The 23071-nt window shown below is 43.9% G+C and overlaps 1 protein-coding gene across 1 annotated transcript in view; it reads left to right on the top strand.

Annotated features, from left to right (window-relative positions):
* The window catches only part of LOC138581093 (uncharacterized), a 300534-nt gene that overhangs the window by 41538 nt on the left and 235925 nt on the right, over positions 1–23071 (top strand). The window contains exons 2-3 of the mRNA XM_069652168.1: positions 18340–18424; positions 18536–18671. Of these exons, the coding sequence (XP_069508269.1) occupies positions 18340–18424; positions 18536–18671 (221 nt within the window). The remainder of the gene's footprint in view (positions 1–18339; positions 18425–18535; positions 18672–23071) is intronic.

Raw genomic sequence — 23071 nt, 5'->3', positions numbered from 1 at the left:
AAAGTACATTATTCTTCACAACACAATGTCAAACGGAGCGTACGGAAACGTGTGTGCGTGTGTGTTTGTGTGTTTTGTAATCGGCGCGTTCCATTAATTAAACACGCAAAGTTTACCGACTTGGTGAGATAAACTTCTTTCAGATATGATTTAGTGATTGATAATTTTTTTTTTATTATTCTTGATTTAACTGTTCGTTGCAGTTTTTACAAGATTCATGCGAACTTTCAATTTTGTGTCCTTAAATTCGTTTGTTAAAAACATCTTGTCCCGCCTAGCTCCTTAACTTTGAGGGTTATTCTTCTTCCATTGTGTTCGAATTTAAGGTGTCTAAATGTAGACTGTTAAAGAATTTTGCCACTGCAATCACTGATTTCGTCGTTTTGCCGCTCATCAATTGGTACCACCAATGTTGTTCATCTAAAGTAAAGGCCTTATCAAACAGATGTCCCATATGAGTTTGTCTGTTTGATGTGGTTCCTCTACATGATAGAAGTAGTTGTCTAAGTGTTTCCGCATTTTCCTCGATCTTACAAAAACCGCATTTGTTGTTTGTCGATTTTCCTCGGATTGCAAGTATCTCGTTGGTTTTTAGGACATTTTAGCGCGTTCTTAGGAAGGTTGTTCGTGTTCCTTTGTCTGGGAAATTTTAGCATGTATTCAATAGGATCGCTAACTTTTTGTAAGTTTGGTGGGAGATGCTGAGTGAGTTTATTTTTTGCAGTGTTTGGGAGTACCAGGTTTTTAATCTCAATTTTGTTTTGTTGCAGTTTTCTTCTATCTCGATTCCCGAGTTTCCAATTTCTTTAAATAGATTATTGTTTTTATTGGCCCAGGCTGTCAACATCTTGTTTCGTTTGTTTTCCATCTCCTCTCTGATTACTTCATTAATTTTAATTTTTGAAATTCTGATTTTCCGATACAGCTTCAAGCCATTTAGCATGACTGTCGCTTTGAGGGAGACCAACGTGAGTTCTCTTCTTATTGACGCGATTGGTGTTGATTGCGGTAAGTTTAGTATTCTTTTCCAAAGAAAGCCTTCCAGTCTTGACCATATACTGTGTGGTAAAGCAGGCATTGCTTCTGTACCATATAAAATGGCCGGGATAGCTTTCGCCTTGTAGAAATTGATAGTCGCTTGCATTGAAAATCGACCACATTTTCTGTCGACTTTCTTTGCTTGTGCTGTTACAAGTTTAGTTTTGACCCAAAGCGTATCCTGCATTTGGGTTTCTTGTCGACTGCAATTGATGGTCACTCCTAGGTGTGTGAAAGATGTGACTTTTTTTCCCCTTTTGCCCCGCAATGGGCCATCTTGCACTTTCTTTTTGCTTGGAATGTTTTTCCAGGATTAAGATTTTCATTTTTTTTGGTGTTGATTTCCAGGTCGTTTTTCCTTGGGTATTCTTGGAGCCCATCTAATCAGCGTTGGAGACCTATTACCGTGTGGTCGAGCAATATAATGTTGTCTGCGTACAGCAAGCGGCTGATTTTATCGTTACCTAGGTTTGGCGGGAAAAGCCTTAGGTTGGCCTCATGTTGCCCAATATCGCACGTGTATTCATTGTAAAGTGCAGGAGCGAACGGGCAGCCTTGTTTGACTCCCCTTGCAGTTTCGATTTCTCTTGATAGCTGGCCCGTACCGCTGAGCCGAATTCTCATTGTAGTCCCTGAATAAAGGCTTTTGACTGGGGCTAGAATTGTGTTGGGTCAGTTCCATGCTGTTAATTTGTCCCAGTGTCTGTCCCTGTTTACTCGGTCGAACGCTTGGCTTAGGTCCACGAAGAATATTCTCGGTCTGCCGTCCAGTATCTTGGCCTTCATTGCGCTCAGTGCCAGGATGTTTGCTTGAGTCCCTGAGTTTTTAACAAAGCCTGACAGCATTCTGAGGATGTTACCCAGGATCAGAACTTGTCCAACAGAAAAGATCCAAAGAGCTTGCCCAGCAAATCCAAGAGTGCTATTGGGCGGTAGTTCTCTGGGTCTGTTTTTTTGTTTTTCTTGTAGTTGGGAACTACGTTAGCTGATTTCCAGGAAGGTGGAAGGCTCTTGGATTGATTAATGTTTTTTTTATTATTTTGTTTTATTTGTTTGTGATTACAAAGTAACCTTTACAAAATTAGATACACACAAAAAATACATAGACAGTAAAATACATAAAAGTCTTAAAAATATACAGCAAAAATGAATCCTCAATATCTGCACAATACAAAAAAACAACTATACACAATATAAATAAATACTGCATCCCAGAGCAATTAGGATGTAGATATTCGTGCTCCATACATATGACCAGGCAACCATCACATCGTTGATCAGATAGTAGTTAATTGATAAGTTATTTCATGAGCCGAGTGACTTTCTTGGTTTTAGAGGACAGCATTTCGTTCACCACCTAGTACATATAACATATTAAAGCAAAAATGTACAGTCCACAATGCGTCTTCAGATATCTAAGGACTGCTAATTCGGTTCTCATGTAACATATCTAATCATAATGCAGTAAGGGCCACACACTCAGTGTTGGGGACAAATTGAGAAAAGCATTTGATTCGTTCCGACCTTAAACCAACGCATTCTGTCAAAATTTGTTTTAGTGTTTCTGCTGGAAGCACATTTTTACAGTATCTGCATATGTGAACTGGATCGAGTACTCCCGACCTAATGTCCAAGATTTTGCCTGTATCAAGGACATTAAATCGAAACCTCATAAAGTCTTGCCTCCATGCTCTACCGGGGAATTTAAGTAAGTATGGTTCAGTGATGGCCATTTTTTTTAAGTTGGAGACCAATTGGCAATATAGTTTCTTGTTCTGAACTTCTGTGACCGTGGTGCTCCAGTCCCAGTGAAGGAGCAAGTTCTTGACCTTCATCGGGTTGGAGATCAATAACTCATGGGAGACCCCTACTTTTTCGAGAGATTCACAAGCTTCCCTTTTCAAGTCCACAAGAAACTTTGAGGAGACGTTGCCATTCAGGAGCCCGCTTCCCATAATTCCATACAGGTTTGTGTCATTGCCTAAAAGCAGTTTCCTATACAACGCAACCCTTCGCCATTCAATTGTGCTTGAGATGGAAATAAGCCCCAATTCATGCCGAATAGCACTGGATGGAACGCACTTTGGCAGACACCTAGCCATAAATTTTAGGAAGCGTGCCTCGTACTTCACAACTTCCTTCCTACACCAGAACGGGGCAAATTCAAGACCATAGCTAAACTGCGCAACCATTTTATTTCTGTACATGCATAAGCACGGTAATAAGGTAAATTTCCCGTGCTTGTTGTCAATTTTCCATAACTGTGAGATCAAAGGACTAGTTGTCTTATCAAGATAGTCACGATAATTTGCCTTTTTCTTGTCTGCAAAAATAGGATAGCCCAGATATCTAATAGCGTGGCTCACCGAGAGTTTTACATTGTCTAGGAACCAAAAGTATTTTATGGGACTTTTCCTTTTAGCTTAGTCGCAATATAGCAGTTTAAGTGTAATTGATTTGTAGAGAATTTGCCCGTATGTATTTATTTAAGGAAGTAAGTAGACGTTGCAAGCCAATGGGAGTATGGTCGTACAAAGTCACATCGTCTACGTATGCGGACCAGAAGACCTTAACTCCCTCAACCTTTGATGAAGCCAGAGAAATTCCGTTTAGATGCATACCCACGTCAGAGAAGTACAGATTAAAGACAGTGGGGGCAAAAATACATCCTTGTCTCAGGCCGTCTTAATTTCCTCAGACAATGCTCCATCAGTACTCAATCGCACTTTGATTTTAGTATCTTCGTGTAGATAGTATATAATAGACAGCATGGGACCAGGCATACCTAGTGCACACAGTTTAGTCCATAACGTCGTTCTATTTACCATATCAAAGGCAGACGTCGGGTCAATTGAGGCCAGGTAAATCAATGAATTCCCCGTTATCCATACCTGTTGCTGCATAATATTGATCAAGAGGCCACCTGCATCCGTACCCACATGCTTCCTAAATCCAAATTGAAAAGGAGAAAGAATCCTGAATTCCTTCATACAATCGTGTATATGCTCCAGAATAATCGAGGCAAATATTTTAGAATCAGCGTCCAACAGGGCGATTGGTCTGTAGCTAGAAGGGCTGGACCTTTCGCCCTTTTTATAGATGGGGACAACAAAGGACATATGCCAGCTCTTCGGAATGACCCTAGTAATCACGACGTCCTTGAATAGAAAGTACAGGATTTTTGCCCAAAAATTTAGATGAACCGTATTGGCAAGTAAATTTGGACCAAGGGCCCGAGACGCGGAGCATCGAGCAATCATTCTATGCATATTGGCCAAAGTAAAAGGGAGATTCCGCAGACACGACTGGACATCCAGAGGCACAGCCCAGTTCATATTCGGTGAGCTGTATAAAGTGCCAAAGTGCCCTTCCCAAACTTCAGAGGAAATCCATACGTGTTTGGGCTCTCAATTGGACATCATCTTTCTTGTTTATTAGTGTCCAGAAGTTCCGGGAATTCGTGGCAGAAAGAGAATGCAGCATGTTTTCCGCATCACTCTGATCTAATTTGGCTCTTAATAATTTCAATTTATTTTTGACAGTCTTTAGCCTGCAACTGAGTATGTTATTACATTCCATTTTCAAAAGGGAGCGAATTTCTCGGTTTCTCTCTTGAGATTATGCATTGTTGAATTAAATGAGTACATGTGGGTATAGTAGGTTGCAGTTGGTCTCTTAATACCCAAAGGTCCCAATATTACACAATTAACATATTTCTCAAAGTTGCCATGTGTATATTGTCAACTTTTTATCGAAACCACACATTTGATAGTCTTGCAGAAACACTGTATTGACTTACGAAATATTATCACTATGCCAAGTGATTCTATTGCAGGGATTGTTAAATTCTATCAATGGTGGAAAGGTCCCCTTAGAGTGGACCTGTAAAGCTTGAAGAGAGACTTTAAGCATTTTATGATCACTCATTTGTTTGAACTGTACCAAACTCCGAAATTAGGTTGAACAACGTCATGTTTACAAAAACATAATCTATAGCAGAATACGCAGTCCCATTAGACCATGTATTGTAATCCTCGGTAGCCCCCAAAAGGTCATTCACACAGTGTAGTCCCCAGTCTGAAAGTAATTTATACCACATGGCTCCCTGTATGATATTCTGGGAGGAGCTGCTATCCACCAAAATTATACTGCGGCCATCATGTGCACAAAATTTCCCTGAACATACTTCAGCTTTAAAGTCGCCTGCAATAACAATGTTGAGGGTATTGCACATCTCTTGACATTCCTGAATAGTACAATCAATCATTGCTATGAACTCCTTCAAATCAAGATCAGGACACCAATACATATTAACAATCAATAAATAAACCAGAGAATCAGGCAGACCAAGTTTTAGAAGAATTGCAATGCACCCCCTGCAAATATTCAATGTCTTGACACTTTTGAAAAAGAGGTTGGTTTTAACTGCAATAAGAAGAGCACCAGATGGTCTGCCTTTAGATTTTTTGAGTGCCAAGGCTTGATGTACATAGAAGCCATCCAAAGATAGGAGGGTAAGAGCCCAGGTTTCCTGCAAACAGAAAATACTAGCATCATGTAGGAGTGCAGCACTTGAGGACGACTGCTTAAGCATACCATTTCCCCTAGAATACCATGACAAAAATATTAGAGGGGGAACATTCTAGGTATTATCTTTTAATAGCATGGATTTTAGTAAGGGAGTCTCTAAGTACCTGAGCCAACCACATCAGGTCTGGCTCTGTTATGAGGTGCAGTTGAGTATTCCTCTCATCATTGTTTTTTGGCTGCATTCCCATATTTACTTCTCTAGAGTTCATTCCATGTTCACCTTCCCATGACTTAAAGAAACCCTTGTTGAAGAGTTCCAGATCAAAACCAAAACGATGCAAAGACTCTATCTCCGAGAGTACAAGTTCCAGGATGGTTCTCAAATAGAACACTATCCTTACATAGGCCCTCATTACGACCCTGGCGGATTTCGCGGTGCTAAATGCACCGCGGAGCACGGCGGAAAGCCGTCGATAGCGCCATGGGGGTTGGCGGATTTACCACCCCATGCCAACCTTAGCGGAGCGGTAAATCCCCAATCCCCATTCTGCCCTTCCCCATTCCCATTCTTGCCCCATAGGGTATAATGGGAGTGGGGAAGGAGTTAATTACGCCACCGTAAAATACGGTGGCGTAATTAACAACGAGGTCCCGTAGCGCCATGGTTTTCTCCGCCTGGTAAAACCAGGCGGAAAACGGCGCCATGGCGCTACGGGAACTCGTAGTAGGGCGGACGGGTCCGCCGCGAATACCGCTGGCGGAAACCCACTCCGCCAGGGTCGTAATGAGGCCCATAGTCTTATCTAGTGGAGTGAATGTAGTCTACAAGTTTGATATCTCCGGAGGAGATCAGAGATAGTCTGGGAACCTCACTAAATAGGGACTGAATTCTCTCTCGATTTAAGTGATAGTGGACCTTCTTGTGTGAACATAAAATTCAGCATCACACTTGGGTAATCCAGAAAGTGGGGCTGCCTCCATTCTACTCTATGTGGGGGTCCCAAATGTGTTTGCGGTTTGCCTTTTTCCTCAAAAATGTGGGAGTGTTTAGCGCTGCCCTCAACATCACCCTCTTCACAGGGGCCCTCCTCCCAGTCCTTATATTGAGAATAGTTTTTAACCAATTCTAATGGCCGTCCTGCATTCTGCTGATCAGTTGTAACAGGCATTATTTTTCCAGGTGGATTATGAGTGAACAAGCTCGGTTGATTCAGCAATAAGTCCGGTCCTTTAGGTTGGTGCATTATATCTGGATTGCCAGAGGACCAGGCGTCACTGAAGCCCCCATGTCTCAATGGAAGGCTTGGATGTGGGATGGAAGTGGTTGAATTTTTCTCAGACCGTGATATCAGATTATTGTCAACTACAGATCTCTCAATCCTAACAGGATTACCTGGAGATAGAGGCTCTTCAAGGGCCCAATTTATGTGGGGAGGCAGTTGCGGACCAAACTTTCTTGAATGTTCAAGAATGTTTGTTAAGGCCTGCTGGACTAGAATTTTAATGTCCGAGTACAAGAATTGCGTTTGTGATATCAGTGGGTGCCCCACCTGCCATCCCTCCTGTAGCTATTTCATTTTTTGTCCACTCAGGGGGGTTTTACTAGTGTGTTTAGTGAGGATGGGCAAAAGGGGGGACATTTGGATTTCGGGGGAGGTCTTCCCTTGCTCATCCAATACGGTAGTGTTTGTCATTGCTTTAGGTTTCGGTGAAAAATATTGCTTAATGCCTGGACTATCACTGAGACCCTCTGTTTTCAAATTTTCCAGAATTAAATTAGCTTTTTTTTAGGATGACTTTTTTTGAAATTTTGTTTATCTGAAATGAGGTTTGAGCCCTTATGGCTCAATATCTCTGAGTATTATTTCCAGGGACATCTTTTTGAGGTTCTTGTTTCAAAGTCATAGACTTTGACCCCTTATGGCTCATTGCATCTGTCAGAGTATTGGTGGCTTCAACATACTCTTTCACACAATCAGTAGCCAAGTTTGCAGGGGGAGGGGTGGATCGCATAAACCTGTATTGCTTTTTTTAATAGGTGGGGGGTACACCTTCAAGTCCAGAGCCTTTTGACCTTCTTCATCCAATTGTGTAAAGTCAAAGACGCCGCCTTCCGCAGACAAGCCGTAGATGTCTCTAATGTTTGTGTTAGTATTCTGTACCTTAAGTGAGGGTAAATTCTTACTTTTTTTGCACTGATTTTTATTTGCTATGCTGGATATGTTAGCTCTTCGCTTTTCTTTTTTTTTTTTTAACTTATCGGCAATGCTACCCTTGGTGGTAGCATTTTTAGAACTTTTTGTTCATGCAACCGTTTAGATACGGTCTTTTTGTACTGTACCGTCCAGATAGTGGCATATTGTGGCCATACCAAGGGGGAAATTCTCTGATTTTGTTAGTAGGGCTGCAGGTGGAATCCTTGGTAATGGATCATGAAAAGTGTGACGAACGCCAGCCTTTAATAACCAGCATTTCCTGCGAAGGCATTTTCTTGCACATTATTGCATTGTTCCAGAATAAGTGGGTGGTTTTGTGATGACTTGATATGTACTCAAGCATGCCCTGGAGGTGTGGGTGCCTCTTCATCAGACAAGGTGGGATAGACAGACATCTGGTAGACCCGGATTGGCTGGCATTTTTTTCTGTGGGTACGATTGTCTGTATCCAGATAACCTGGGCTTTATCCATGATTGAGGTCCCAGGCTTCAATGCATTTAATACACTAGCAAAAAAGGGTCCTAGGGGAAAGCCAAGGGGGGTAAGGGGGAGGGGCTGTTAACTTTAATTGCAATTGCCTCTGGTTGGGTAACAGAGCCAAGTGACCACAGCAGTTTAGACTTGCAATTGGTTTTCGGTAAAAACAAGGACGGGCATACCCTGCTTGTGTTTCATCTGTATAATACGCTGTATGGCACCCATCCTTTGGGAACTGTGTCCCTTTTGCAGGACTCTAGCCAGGCACATTGTTCTAATGGTACGTTGCATTTTATTGTCAGGGCCCACTTTAACCTGCCTTTTGAACCTCTTAAATAAATGGAGGGATTATGTGATGATGTTGACCAGGCATGGGATATTACTGACCTGCCAAAGGCACACAAATACGCTTGGATACAGCACACATTTTGTCTGGGCTCAGTCGTGCGGCCTGTAATGGGAGATGTGGTGGGGATCGTCCGGCCAGGAATACCTTCTTTGGGCACACCAGTTCCTCGAGGATCGATGTTATCCTTGTTGTGGCTGGGAACTTGTGGAGGAATTTTCCATCATTGAACGCATGGACAGTGACAGTGTGGTTAAGTGCTGGAAATTGTAACAGGTTGGTGCCCAGTGTGCCGCTGATAATCACTGGTAACACTAGGCGTTACATCAAATGGGAGAACATGGAGGAGGCAGGTACCAAGCCCACTGTTTACTTTAGGGCATCGCCCAGTATTAAGAGCATCTACAGGGGGGATTGAGCAATGCAGGGGTACTAATCGAGAATGATCGTTTGGTTGCTGGTATTGGGCCCTTATTTACAAAACCGGCAGATGAAATAAGGCGGATGATGGTAGTCGGGAACTCTTGGTTTGATGAGGAGTGCTGAATGGCTAAGAGGGCATTGATAGATTGTTTCCGGGGGTGGGTACTGTGAATAAAGAGGAGTTAAGCCATTGTAGGTTTAAGTATAAGAGTATAACCTGTGAGGAAAAAGGAGGAAAGTCAGAAGCTTGAATGGGACAAACTCCTAGAGGCGGCTCCAGGAATGATGTGAAGTCATTTTGGGCCTTGGTCGCCGATAGAGCAATGATAACAGGATTCACTGTCTTATTACCCCCTCTCCCCAACGATTGGTTTAACCATTTCCGTTGGTTATATGAAGATGTGGCGGGGCAGAATGTATGTACACCAACGGTATTGTCGCTTGGAAGTAACAGTTCCCCAATGACCATCACGCTGCTAGAAGTCAGAAGTGCAATACTTAATTCTAAATGTCAAAGAGCACCAGGTCCAGACAGGATCCTTGTCGATTTGTTAAAGGATGAGCTAGACGTGTGGTCACCTGTTCTAAGTAAGCTTTTTCAATCTGTGGCCCAACTTAATAAAGTTCCTGACTCTTGGAGAACTGCCGAAATAGTTACAGTATATAAAAAAGGTGTCAGGGAGCAGCCTGGTAATTACAGGTCAATCTCCCTGCTTGATGATAAAGTTGTCTTAAAGCAGCTGCAGGATTGTGTGACCTCAAGGAATCTCATCTCTCACCTCCAGGCAGGGTTCCAGAATGGGATCAGTACCATTGATCAATGTTTCCATTTGTCCCTGATTTCATATAAATATACTGTGCTGAAGGGGATGAAAGTGTATGCAGTATTTGTTGATCTTCGGACCTGTTCTCACTCTGTACCTAAAGATCAAATGTTGTGGTTTATATCTGAACGGGGGTCGAAGCAGAATTGGTAAGATTTATGGGAGAATTGTACTCTATTAACTCTGCGGTGGTAAGATAGGGCCCTGGAGGTGAAACTACGTGTCATTTCAGGGTGGACACAGGCGTGCGGCAGGGCTGTGCCGCGCGCCTGTTTACATTAATGAGACAATCATTGAGTTATTGAAGAGGTGCCAAGCAGATCTGTATGATCCCCCAAAGTTGGGTGCAATGTGTTTTTTCGCTGACAATACTATTTTGTTAGCTACATCTCCTTTGGGAATCAGGCCTTGTCTGGAGTGATTCGTCATTCAATGCACGGCACTGGGGCTAATACTAAACAAGAGCAAAACAAAAGTCCTGGTCTTTAGGCCAATGAGATGCAGGTACTGTGCAATCCCTATGAAGGTCGATGGGTCATACCTCAAACAGGTTCGTTGTTAGGATTATCTCAGTGTCCGATTCACTGAAACCAGAACACGCTCCGCCCAGTTAAGCCCAGGTTACCTTGGGGTTGGCGGGGGGGGGGGACAGTGGTGGGTTAAGGACGTTTTTCTCAGACCATGGAGAAAGAGCAGTGTCTCCTATGATTAGCATTTCCAAAATGCAGTCGGCTTCTGCAGCCCTTTATGGTGCTGAATTATGGGGGCACATTAACTCTTAGAAATTGGGGACCGCAGAGACCAAGTTCTTAGAAATGCTTTTGATGCTCCCGCAAAGCTTTCCTAAATCCCCCCTGATGATGGAATGCGGCCTTGAGGGCATAGTCTCTTGGACAAGCTGGAAACCAGTGTTCTACTGGATCCGGATATGGGTAACGCCGGAGCTTGTAAAATTTCGTGAGGCCATCCTCAATTTACTAAATTACCCTGGATGCCTTTCATTCCCTTGGGTAAAACCTGTAAAGGCACAGTTGGAAGCATTAGGCCTTGGTAGTATGTGGTAGAGTCCAGAGAATGTATCGCTCAGTACCAAGGAGAAGATGACATTTGTTGTTAAACAGTTTTGGTATGAGTCACTTATAAGTAACTGTTTAAGGCAAAGAAATGGGTCTGAGCTTTTGCATATGAAAGAAGTTCAAGGAATAGAATAACATTTGGACCCGATTTCACCAGCATATGCAAGCACTGTTTCTATGGAGTTTAGAACAGGTACCCTTAAGACAGCGAAATGTACCCTTGGTTCGAAAACTGACCACTCTGAATTCATGTCTGCTTTCTGGTGCACGATGTGAGTGTTTTTCTGCAAAGCATACAATGGTCTGATTAGAGCGTATTTATGGAATTCCTCAGGGGGCAGCACTGTCACCGATTCTATACAATTTATTTACAGTCCCTTTCTTTGATGACTTAGAAAAAAAGAATATATGTTTCTCGAACTCAGGGATCTACGAACAGTATGTTAAGACGGTAGTGAAAATATATGATCTTATTCGTAACTGGATGGATGCAAATGGCATGTCCCTGAATCCTGGGAAAACCAAGATGATACTGATTGGTTCTAAACCAAGACTTAGCACAATGACATCAGATTACCAAACCTTTCGTTTCGTTAACCACGAGATCCAAGTCAAGAAAAAAAATCAAAATTCTCGGGTGACTTTCGATCAATCATTGAATATGTCAGCTCATGTTAATAACCTGGTGTCCTCATCCGTGTATTACATTCGACTTCTAGCACATATAAAAACCTTTCTTATCACAAGCTGGATGTGAAACCATTGCTAGAGCCATTGTATCTTCAAAATTGGACTACTGATTGCTATAAATAAATCTGAATTGAAAAAACTTCAAGTAGTTCAGAATAGTGCTATAAGAGCCTTTATGGGTCTACGAAAATATGCCCATGTTTTGGATATAAGAAGGAAGCTACATTGGTTAGCAATTGAAGTAAGGGTGAAATTTAGACTTCTCACCATCACGTTTAAGGCCTTATCCGCTGATGTACCACCTTACATTTCCAACAGATCAAAAATAAAGCAGGCAACACGCTCACTTCGCTCAAATGGAGACTGGAACCTTAGGATACCAAAAACCTTCCTAGAATTAGTAAGAAAGGGCGCATTCTGGTCAAGTGCTCCCATCACATGGAACGCCCTACCACCCACTATAAGGAACTGTGGGACAATCAAAGAATTTAAAAACAAGCTTAAGACGCATCTCTTCAGATAAACAGGCATCCCGCCCTGCTTTCTTGGATCAGCCCATCTTAATGATCTGCGCCCGTATGCCCCTGGGCCAATTTGGTTGTGCATTATAAATAATATAATAATAATTATAATTGCCACTCTTAAAAAATGCTGGTGTTACCCATGTTTCGGATGCCGTAGGGTTGTGCAAATCGACTGTACTGGTTTACGATGTCTTTTTTGTGGCAAAGTTAATCCATCGAGCTTGGTTACGCTGGAATGTTTCAATGAAGCAATTAAATACTGTTTGATCTGTTTAGGTTTTTCTCTTTTAATCTCCATTTTAATATTTTATGTGTTGGTCTTTTATCATACACATTGGAAGGCTTGTATTGTAATGTACTTTTTTATGCTGATGTATAATGCCGAAACCCCTAGCACTTGCTGCTTTGGCCCAGAGTTGGCTCTAACTTGGGTTTATACAGATAAAATGTGGTAATTGTTTTGTGTTCAAGAGCAACCACCTTAGAACATTTATCTTGTCTTTTACTCTTAAAACATTGTTACCTTAAATTGCTCAAAGTGCATAGTTATCAACCCAAATGGATCGGATGTTCTGATTGACAGAACAGAATTATCAGGATTGCGATTTTTGCACAAGTACGAGTGGCGTTTTGTATGTATGGGGGTGAAAGAGTATGTGAGGAATGATATGTGAGTTTTTCGTTGGTGTGACAATATGTGTGTTTTGAGAATTGGTTTTTAATAGATGTGATAATAATGTACTTGATATGTCTTTTTTGTAAATGCTTTTCATGATTATAGTATGATCAAATGAATAAAATAAATGAAATCTATACCCTTTAAATAGGGTTATTACGTTGGAAGGAATTATGTGGCGTTTTTACGCATGAATTACATAAATCAACAATAGGAGGGTGCACCCTTATCTACAGATGATTGCATTTTTGTATGGTCTTGGCCCGCCCAGCAATTGCTGGGCACCAAGCTTGGGGCTTAACCCACTTCTGCACTTCTCCCTCTACACCATCCTCCTGCACTTCGTACCTTGTCATGTACTTGCACGGTAGGATTGTCACAAGGCCAATAGAACCATCTTTGTTGCTCTACTTTTTTGACTCCCATGTCCCCCGCCCCCATCTTGTCTTGTGGCGCCTGGAAACACCTGTGTAGGCGCCATACAAATATCCAATAAATAAATAAAGCAATATGACTGACTGACTACAAGAAGCAGATTTACAGAGTCTTATGGACGCGGATGCCACGAAAAGTGGAATATATATCAGGTGACATAGGACACCGTAGAAGATCTGCAGAAATCATCATCCTAGCACTATGATTGGCTGGGCGTCCCCAACCACCAAAACAGCTATATACATTGCTAGAATTCTATTAGCCGTTACCATTTTGTTGTACAAAGAACACCACCGACCCAACATGATCACATCCCCCTTGGTCCACCCTAAGAATGCACCAATCCCAGTTCATGAGAGCAGTTCTATACAGTGCTTCCTTTTAAATTGGACCATGCTACCTCAGACAATTGGGGCCTTAACTTCCCACCACAGTGAACCAATGGGCAGTGATCAAACATGGCACACACCTCCTATTAATTTCTCATTCCCACTGTCTGTACCTGCTCATTGTGTAACTCTCTATCTTGTTACATGTTGCAAGTCTGGGTACACTGCGCCTTGGTCTCCCCTCTCCAATGAATGGCCTGCCAGAAAAAACGTGATCAGTCTACTGCGGAGCAGTTCTCTCAGACCCTCATTTCTGCAACTTTCTCCATATAATTCAGCTAATTTCATAGTGTGGCTGCCTGAGAACCCGCACTGCGGCCTTCACAAACATTATGTATTCATTCTGGACCTGTTGAGGCAGCACTTGCTGCCTGGGACCAGGCGTTCATCCCTTGAGAAACACTTCCCTTTCAATAAAGAGCTGACAACTATCTCACACCCCTTCCCACTTGCCCTTGAACTCTCAGCCTGTCTACAGGGCACGACATAGATTTTGACCAAGTGCAGCAAAAGATTTCTGAGGCCTAGAAAATGGCAAAGCTCTTGCTCCAAAATGCTCAGTATCCCCAAACCACAGGGCATTATAATATAGTGTCATGTGTCCCCCATCAGGTGTTCTACAAAGGACAAAAACAAAAGGTGCACAATTTCGTTTTGGGGGGAGAAATGTAACCTGATGAACTGTATGTATGTATGTATGTATGTATGTATGTGTGGGTGCAGGGCCAGAAGGTAGATCTACGCGCGTGGGTGTTCTTCACCATCTATTCTGCCGTTGAACAACCTGAAAATGTGGTGTCAGGTGCTTGGTTGTGTGTATGTGTGTATGTACCTGTGCTGTGTGCTATCTGTGAAGTGTGGCGCTTGCGGGAAGGTTGTGTCAGGCACCATGTATCTTCTGTAATCCTATCATGTAGGGCAAGTATGGCAAACGTGATGCCGTGCTGTGGGATGATCACAGGCCGTTTGTCCCCTGAATAGGAATAGTGCATGTTACTAACATGTTGTGCACTATGCAGGTGGCAGGAACTAAAAGCTACAATAAGAAAAATATTTACCTTTCAGCTGCCAACCTAAAGCTGCTAATGCTGCTACTTGTTCTAATGGCATGTGGCCCTTACGTCATGGTCCTGATGTTTTGTTAGAAGACCCTCCTTAATCGGTACTTCCGCTCACGTGGTGGGCGTTGCACTTGCCTCTTGGCACCCCCCCTGAACACTAGTCCCAAAGTGCAAATCGTGATTGGCTGATAGTAAAATCCTACTTTTATTTTAAGACCCCTCTCTGAAGATCCTTTACGGTGTCCCATGTCACCTCATATATATTCCGCTAGTGGTATCCACGTCCATAAAATTCGCCAAATCTGCTTCTTGTAGCGCTGCATTTATCATGGGAATGTGAATTTAAATAAGAAATGTAAAAGCAGAATGGCGGGAGACAAAATACCAAGACGGGCAGATAATCTTTAGCCAACATGGGGTAACGTAGTAGCTCTGTATCTGTATATTTTGAGACATGATTTTTACTGAAGGCGTTTTGGCAAAAGCACATTGTTTCTTGTCAAATATATTAGCTTTATTGAACTTTAAAAATGTTCTTACGGCACAGTTAGTTTGCATGCAAATTACTATTGCGAGAATGAACAATACAAGAGTGAATGCTGCCTGTGATGAATCCAATGGAGTCATCAAAGATTCCATGGTTGGAACCTCCTCCCGTGTGGCCAGGGGAAGGAATCCTCTACCTGATCCTGACCCTTGGGCGGCTATCTGAGGGAAAATGACATGGGAGGGGACAACCACCGGGGAGATGTCATCACTTCATTGGATGATGCACAGTATTTCCCCCCTTCCATGAGGAAAACCCTCTGGCCACCAAGACCTTAATGGCCTATTGTCAACTAACGATTCCCCACTGTAGAGAAAATCAAGAAACCTTTTCTTTACACTATTCCGGTCAGACCTCCACTGAGTCAGACACTCACCTCTCATACTCCACTCCTTTTGTTTATATGTCTGAAGCTAAAAGACCCATGACATCCATGGACTGCAACTCCCATAAACTAAGGCACTGAGACGAGAAAGAGGATGAGAGAGTTTGTGCAAAATGACAGGAGCTCGATGGACAACATGCAGACTAGTTGTTTTCCCAATCCCTCAGGCTGCGGGATATTTAAAAATGGCAACCGCACTGTCAGAAGTAGGAGAAACGCGACTCACGAACGCGGAACGCTGGAAAGCTGCCGGAGCAAGGAGAGAGAAGCTGCATTCAAACAAGGAGAGACACGGGGAGCTGAGTAGGAGCTCCTGGTGGGTGAGCAATTTCGAAGACTGTTCCCCAGTTCGGACCCTGCAAGACAGCTGGCATTTGACCGTGGAGCCACGTAGGATGCTGGGTGAGCACCTGTATACTCAGATTGGGCTCAAATTTCAGCTTCACCTCTTAACCAACATGTGTGATCCAGGGCAACTGATTTAATCTTGTTTTGCCTAACTTGTCCACATTTTCAGTCTGTTAAGGCGCCGTGACCGTGGTAAAACACTAAGCTATATTGTTCCTTTTCTTGATGCCCAGGTACTGTCCTCAATCTCAGGTGGTCCTGGGCGTCGACGCAGAGGATGATACTGCTGTGTGTCACAAACTGTCTGCATTTTGCCCGTTTTTTTAAATTAATGGGCGGATTGAACGTTTTCTGCAGCAGTTTCGTATAATTGCACATTTGCAATTTGACAAAAGCGCTTCCCAAAACACCCGTTTTTGCGTTCCATTTCTTTTTAAGATTTCTGCAGCATTGTGGAACAATCCTTATCAAGCCCTCCTTCCAACACCCCACAAGACCATAATCCGGTCATTATAGGAACATTGCAGAGTTACTTTCAATTATGTGCAAAATATCTACTTCAACCAGCACAATTAGGATCAGGCATAATTGTGTGTTTTTTTGTTTTGTTGAGAAGCAGTTAATCTGTTGTATTTTCCCCTGTCCAAAGGCACATGTCTAGTTGGATGTGTAAGGTAGGCTGTGACTGGGAGGGGTGTCGATGATCTTACCTCTATTCTCTGGTCGCACTCCTCTACAATAGCAAAAGTGCAATAAACGAGCCACCACCAAAGGATGTAGTGTATGTGTCTGACACTTTAACACTATCACTAATGTGGAGCAGTGACACCAGAATCCACATGCAAACGACCTGTTTGCGGAACTGGTGGTTGCCAGGTTGGTTTCCAGCCAATGTTGGCAACAGGCGCACATGTTCCTGAACTGGTGCATTGTGTGCTCCCTCAGTGAAATCCTAAACCATCAGAATAGTTGTTAATTACCAAACATGTCGGTAAAACCATAATCTGACATTTTTGGCAAATTTACACCTAGCTGAGCATCGGGCACTCTGGGCCTCATTACGAGGTGGGCGCAAAGGGATACCGGGCACCGTTAAGGACATCGGTGTCGGTAATCCCTTTGCGCCCTATTCCGAGGTCCCTTTGCGGGTCCCGCTAAGGCCGCCTGGTTTTACCAGGCGGCCTTAGCGGGAGCCGTAAAGGGTCCAGGGAGCAAATAACGGTACCGCACATTGCGGTACAATTATTTGCACCTTCCTCATTCCCATTGAGCCCTATGGGGGCTCAAATGGGAATGGGGAATGGTATTTTCAATGGGGACTTACCGGTCTCGCAAAAGTCCGACTAGACCGGTAAGTCCCCATTGAATGAGGGCGGACTCGGTACCGTTATTGGAGGCAGTCATCTCGGAATGAGGCCCTCTGTCTCTAAGAGCCATTTAGTTCTAAGGGTCTGCTCTTCAAAAAAAGTCTCACTCATCGTTTTACTGGCTACAGTGTTGAATTGTATATAATAATTGTGACCATTGATATATTGCACACCACAAAGCCATTTGTTGTTTGCTGACTAATAGCAAAACTTCTTGAAACCATAGCTTCTAATTTATATCCACAATCTGCGCAATCTGTCTACACGTTTGAGCACTTTTACTTTTAATGAGACTGCCGACCTGAGTCTTCTCTCTATGCTGGGGTATGTGTGTCTTTTTCATACGGCTTCTTATCTGTGCCCTCCATTTGAACTGCACCTTTCTCGTGGCTGCTGTTGCTAAAATGTTTCCTGTACCTATGCTTGAACCCAACTACCCTCGTCCTGGACTGAAAATGTTGCCCTTCCAATGCTGCTTGTTTATTATTCCGATTGCAGCTAGTCTGAAGAGGGTAAGGACGACGGGTAGGGAGCCCCGTGCATATTTTCACTGTTGCAGGACAAAATATCAAGCTGTGGGTTGTGATCGCGATGTGGGGGCGGTGACCAGAGATTTCGTATCCCGTAATTTCTTTGGTTCAGAGGGGGCCCCAAAGGAGTCTGTGCCCCAGGCCACAAGATTCCTTAAGGTGGCGCTGACTGGGCCTCCTAAACCCAACAGTGCTCCTGATCGAGCTGGCATGACAACGCGCGTACCCTTCCATGAGCTGCGCTCCTGCTGTTGGGCTGTATCGCACTTCAATCTCTTGCTTTAGCCAGGAAGGGGCTACTTTCTATGGTGACCGCAGGACCGCAGGTCCACTCATAACACTTTCTCTGAAGGCTGCTTGTGTTCTCTGCTGAGCTTTGTATGTTTGCTGTCATCTTGCCTGCCTCATCCAAATGTGTTCCTCCTTTTTTTCACTTAAATATGTGCATTGCTGCAGTGATTGCAGCGAAGAAGCAATGTGCTGCCAGTTTAACAAGCGAGGGACTCTGCTGGCCGTGGGACTTGTCAACGGCGCCATTAAGGTAAGAAACAGTGCGATAAATGGGCTTGTTCACGCCGGGCTGCAGCAGGGCTCTTGCTGCTATCAGGACCTCAGCAGTCAAGTCACATGTCCCTTCTTCCCCTTGCATTAGGTGTTCAAGATGAGCGAAGGATTGTGCGTGCATCTGTTAGCTGACGATGACACTGTGCACGCCTCCCTGCCTGTCACATGCCTGCGCTTCTACCCACAGACCCTGCCTTCCGCTGGAGATTTGCTGCTTGCCACATGTAAGCGTCATGTATAAAGGAGGGTTGGAGGGCATGCAACATGCAGAAAAGGGGAAGGCCTGGAAGTGGTCTACGCCATGGGATGTGGGATTGAAGGGTGCATGAGATACACAGAAAATGACAGGCCCTGAACTGAACTCTAGGAAGGGAATAGTGTGGAGAACTAAGCGGCATGAGTATCTGAGAAAGAGATAGACCCTGGCTCAGCCATTGCAGAGCAAGCAGTGTGTATAATAACGCCCTCCTACACAACTATCCATCTGCAGTGGTCAGAATTGGGAACTAGGGCGCAGGAACTAGGTATCAAGGGTGTTCCACTGGCACGAGTTAGTCACCAGTTTCTGGCCACGCGCCGCTAAAGTGAAGTCTCACAACCGTCCTCTTGGGAAGGTGTAAGTTTAATGGGTGAGGTAAAAAAATCAAAGTAAGAAGGATAAGTGAAACACATGGGGGATAATTTCATACAGCAATTTAACATTAAAAGATTCAGACATGCTGTTAAAGCTGGCTCAGTGGACGGATGTATACGAATTGACCTTTTCACAATTGACTTCTGGAGAATTGACCTCAGGAGAATTGATCTAATTTAAAAGGTCAATTAAGACATATATGCGGGGGAAACCCCCGTAACCCCCTGCCCAATCCAAAACCCCCCACCCTATCCCCTTATATTATTTATTGTCCAAAATCAACCCAATACATATATAAAATAACTAAAATAATATAAAGGTCAATTGTGCAGAAGGTCAATTAGGACCACTATAATTAGGTCATTTAGGACAAAAGGTCAATTGTAAAAGGTCAATTTGGGTAATACCCACTGGACCACTATCGCAGTTCACTGTATTTTTCTTTTTTGCTCAGCAGGGATGGTGGAGTCCACTTGAATCGAGCAGTCACCTGGTTCGTGTGCCTTTTACTTCCCTCGCTGAAAAATACTAGTTGATCACCATCCCGGGCAAGTGGCGATGTCTAGTAATGGCGATCGCAATGTACAAGCACGGTGACTGGGATTACGATGAATCCCACCTACTTTTTGCAGTTGTAAAAAGCAGGCAGAAAATGAAGGCCTCCGTGCCCATATCGGAATCGGATGTGGGGGAGGAGGGGAAATGCCAGGTTCCACTCAAGGAGCGGGAAAATGTGCAGCATATTACCTACTGCCTAACTGGTAAGCGGGCCAAAGTGATGTGGGTCATTAGCTGCGTGTTTTGCTGATCCGAAATGAGGCTAAAAATAGTCACTGTGAAGTGCCTAAAAGAGCTCTTACATCATTAGGTAGATGGGCCCCATTGTCCGTCAACTGCACTGTGATGCAGTAAGAAACACATCATGGTGAAGGCTATGTTATAGCATCAGCCATTTTGTAGAAGCTAGTTTGACTGTGTACATTACTGACGGATTTGCCGAATTTTTGCTTTTTAGTGCTTCTTTTGTTTCCATACTTCTTGGTATATGGATGGTTTTTCCAGGTTTGTGCTCTATTGCTACGTGGTTAGTGAATTTAATAACGGGGCTCCTATTCCGCAACAGTTAGCTGCTGTGTAATGCAGAGTGTGCCTTTCACTGATTCTTTGCATCCTAAATAAAGCAGTATTTTCACAGGAGCTGTCTTGGAATGGTCCAGCAGGACAGAACTACCGATGTTATGTATCGGCTCAGTGATCATGTTTCTGTACAGCATGCCTTTTCCTTGTATGTGATAACTTTAAGTTGTTGGATGTAAGGATATAGGATAGTGAATGAATGTCTGCGTTATATTCTGAACCTGCTTAACCAAAGCAAAATGGTGTGTATTGTGACAAATTGCAGGATGTTGCCACTGCTCCCATGAGGCCAGGGGGGTGGGGCTGCTACTCGATAGTCCCCCTGCGGGTGGTACTCAGCAATTGGATCTCATGGCGATGGAAGCCCTCTATGGGACCAGTGACGATAGCTTTGGGAGAATGCCGTATGTCCCCTCACTCCTCTCACCCCACTCAGTCCCTGTGGTCTCCCACACCTCTATATACCTCTGTGCAGTAGAGTACTCCATTCACTCCAATCATATTGGGACGAGTAAGAGTGATGCGTACCTAGGTGGAGGGCATAGAATCACTGGCATGAAGAAGATCAACCAGAGAGTCTAAAGCCCACCACGGAACCAACATATGAGGTATAGCTTACTAGAGGCAGCCCCAGCGATAAGAACCAAAGAAGGACTATGTACTTTGTGAAGCCATCATTGGAGGAGCGAGAAACGGAATGCTGATTCTGTGGCAAGAGTCCTGTGGAGAAATGGACAAGATGCTCTTGAGGAGGCACAAGTGTCTCTCCGCTATGTCCTTGGAGCAGGACCTTGTCACATGTCGGGCAAGGAGAAAGCTCGACCGGCGATGCTGAAGAAGCTGCACAGTCAAGGATGTGAGAGAGAACTACTACTGCAGAGCCGCCGAGAGCAGGACACTGACCACGGAAGCAACAGTGAAGCCCCGCTCCGCTCCCAGGACAGACCGGAGACTGCAACAGCATTTCCCAGCAGTAGGGACAGGGTGGAGCCAGCTGGTGGGACATGGAGGGGGCCGAAGACAGGGAAAAGACATATACCAATATCCCGGGAAACAGAAAGGGATAACAAAATAACTATTAAAGCCGGAAACAAAGGTTAAGACACCTTCCATGTGGAACAGTACCTGGCAGGAGAGTACACCAGGTCTGTTCAGTTGGTCACTAAGTGAAGAAGGGACAGAGATCCCACAGAAGCAATACATCAGGGTCCGGCACCCATATGAAGTCGGGGAAGCCCCGCCAAAAGACCATACCAGGGTCTGGGACCTGCATGAAGTCGGGCGAGGCCCGCCAAAGCAGTATATAGGTGTCAAGGACTCACACAAGCCAAAGAAGCCCACTTGCGTGTCTGAGGTCCAAAACAAGTTGGGGAGCGCCAGAGAAAATCTGAAGCAGTCTGGGACCTGCAAAGAAGAATAAACTGTGGAATGAGTCTGGAAAATCCAGAAACAGCCCATAGGGGTCTGTGAAGCATATAAGAAAGAAAGAGAAGTGCAAGAAGCCACAGCAAGCGGTTGAGCACCCAGTGTATGGAGAAGATATTTTCTGGAATTCTAAGATCTGCAGTCAAGTCTGGCACGATAGTGAACCAGACTTGACGCCACATTTGTAAGTTGGAGAGAGCAGAAGGGGGACTCCCCGCTGGCATTTAAGAACTGTGTTTTGTATACATTTGGAAGAACAGTTAAGAGCAAGAACTTTTAAGTTAAAGATTCCCTCCTTGTGTTTTCCCATTAAGAACTGAGCAATCAAATCCACATCCAGAGTGAGAGAAGCCTCCTCTGGATTAAGAAGATACCCAGTTTTCCTTAGTCTAGAGCAGTGGTCTGCAACTTTGTTGGCATGCCCCCCACCCCCTGCAAAATGCCAAATGGACAGTCACAGGGCCAGTGGCGGCTGGTGAATATTTTAATTTTTAATGGATGGACACATAACCAAACAGCACCTAAAGACTCATTGCCCCTCCTCATATGTCATTCCTCCTTATCTTCACTCGATTGCAATAGTTTCGGCTTAGAGGTGTCACAAGCGACCCCTAATAGCCCAAACTGTCACTGCAGTCTGTGGCATCTGAACCCAGATTGCTGAACTTGAAGGGCCATTGCTTAGCCAAAAGACCAAACAGTAGTTCGTTTGTAGTCCTACATTTAATGCTTACCCTATAACCACATATATATGATTGCAGGGTAAGTATTCAACTCGTGCAGCTTGAAACGAAACTCTGTTTTAAAAATATATATTATAGGTCTATATGCCGAAAAATGCCGGCGTCAATAGAATCCTGCGCCCTGATGGCTGCGGCCAACAGTTCGCGCTGCTTAGAGGATCTACAGCAAACTAGCTGCGCCAAAACGCCAGCCAAAGAACAGCATTTTATTACATATAGGAAAAGAAGAATTCAGAAACTAGTGCAGCAGTGGCACCTGGAGGCCAGTCATAGGACAGAATAGGATCATGCACAGGGAGGAAGCACACAGGACTGCAGTGACTCCAGGAGGTCAGTCAGAGATAGGGTCACCAGATTAAAAAAGTTAAAAACCTGGACAGGGCAACTAACATAAAGTAGGACTAACTCTTGAAAGTGGCTGTCAAGGCACTACACTTCAGTAGCATTTGGCAGAGAAGGGGTTTTGAGTGTTACTGTTAAAAGAAACACATATTATAATGAATGTATCACAAACTATCACTATCTTAAGTTGTAAAGTGCAGCCCTTCTTATGTGCGAGATTGTGCCTGCCTGCCTGCTATGAAGATTTACTACAAAAAACCAGGACCACTGCTGTTTCCAATGGGAGCATAATCTTGAGAAAGGGAGACAGAACACTAAATACCGGAACCGCCTGGGGAAACCA

This window comes from Ambystoma mexicanum, chromosome 3p (genome assembly GCF_040938575.1).
Source record: "Ambystoma mexicanum isolate Mex_15411 chromosome 3p, UKY_AmexF1_1, whole genome shotgun sequence".
Lineage (NCBI taxonomy): Eukaryota > Metazoa > Chordata > Amphibia > Caudata > Ambystomatidae > Ambystoma > Ambystoma mexicanum.
The sequence above is the reverse complement of the archived record's forward strand: the minus strand, read 5'-3'. Positions and strand labels throughout refer to the sequence as shown.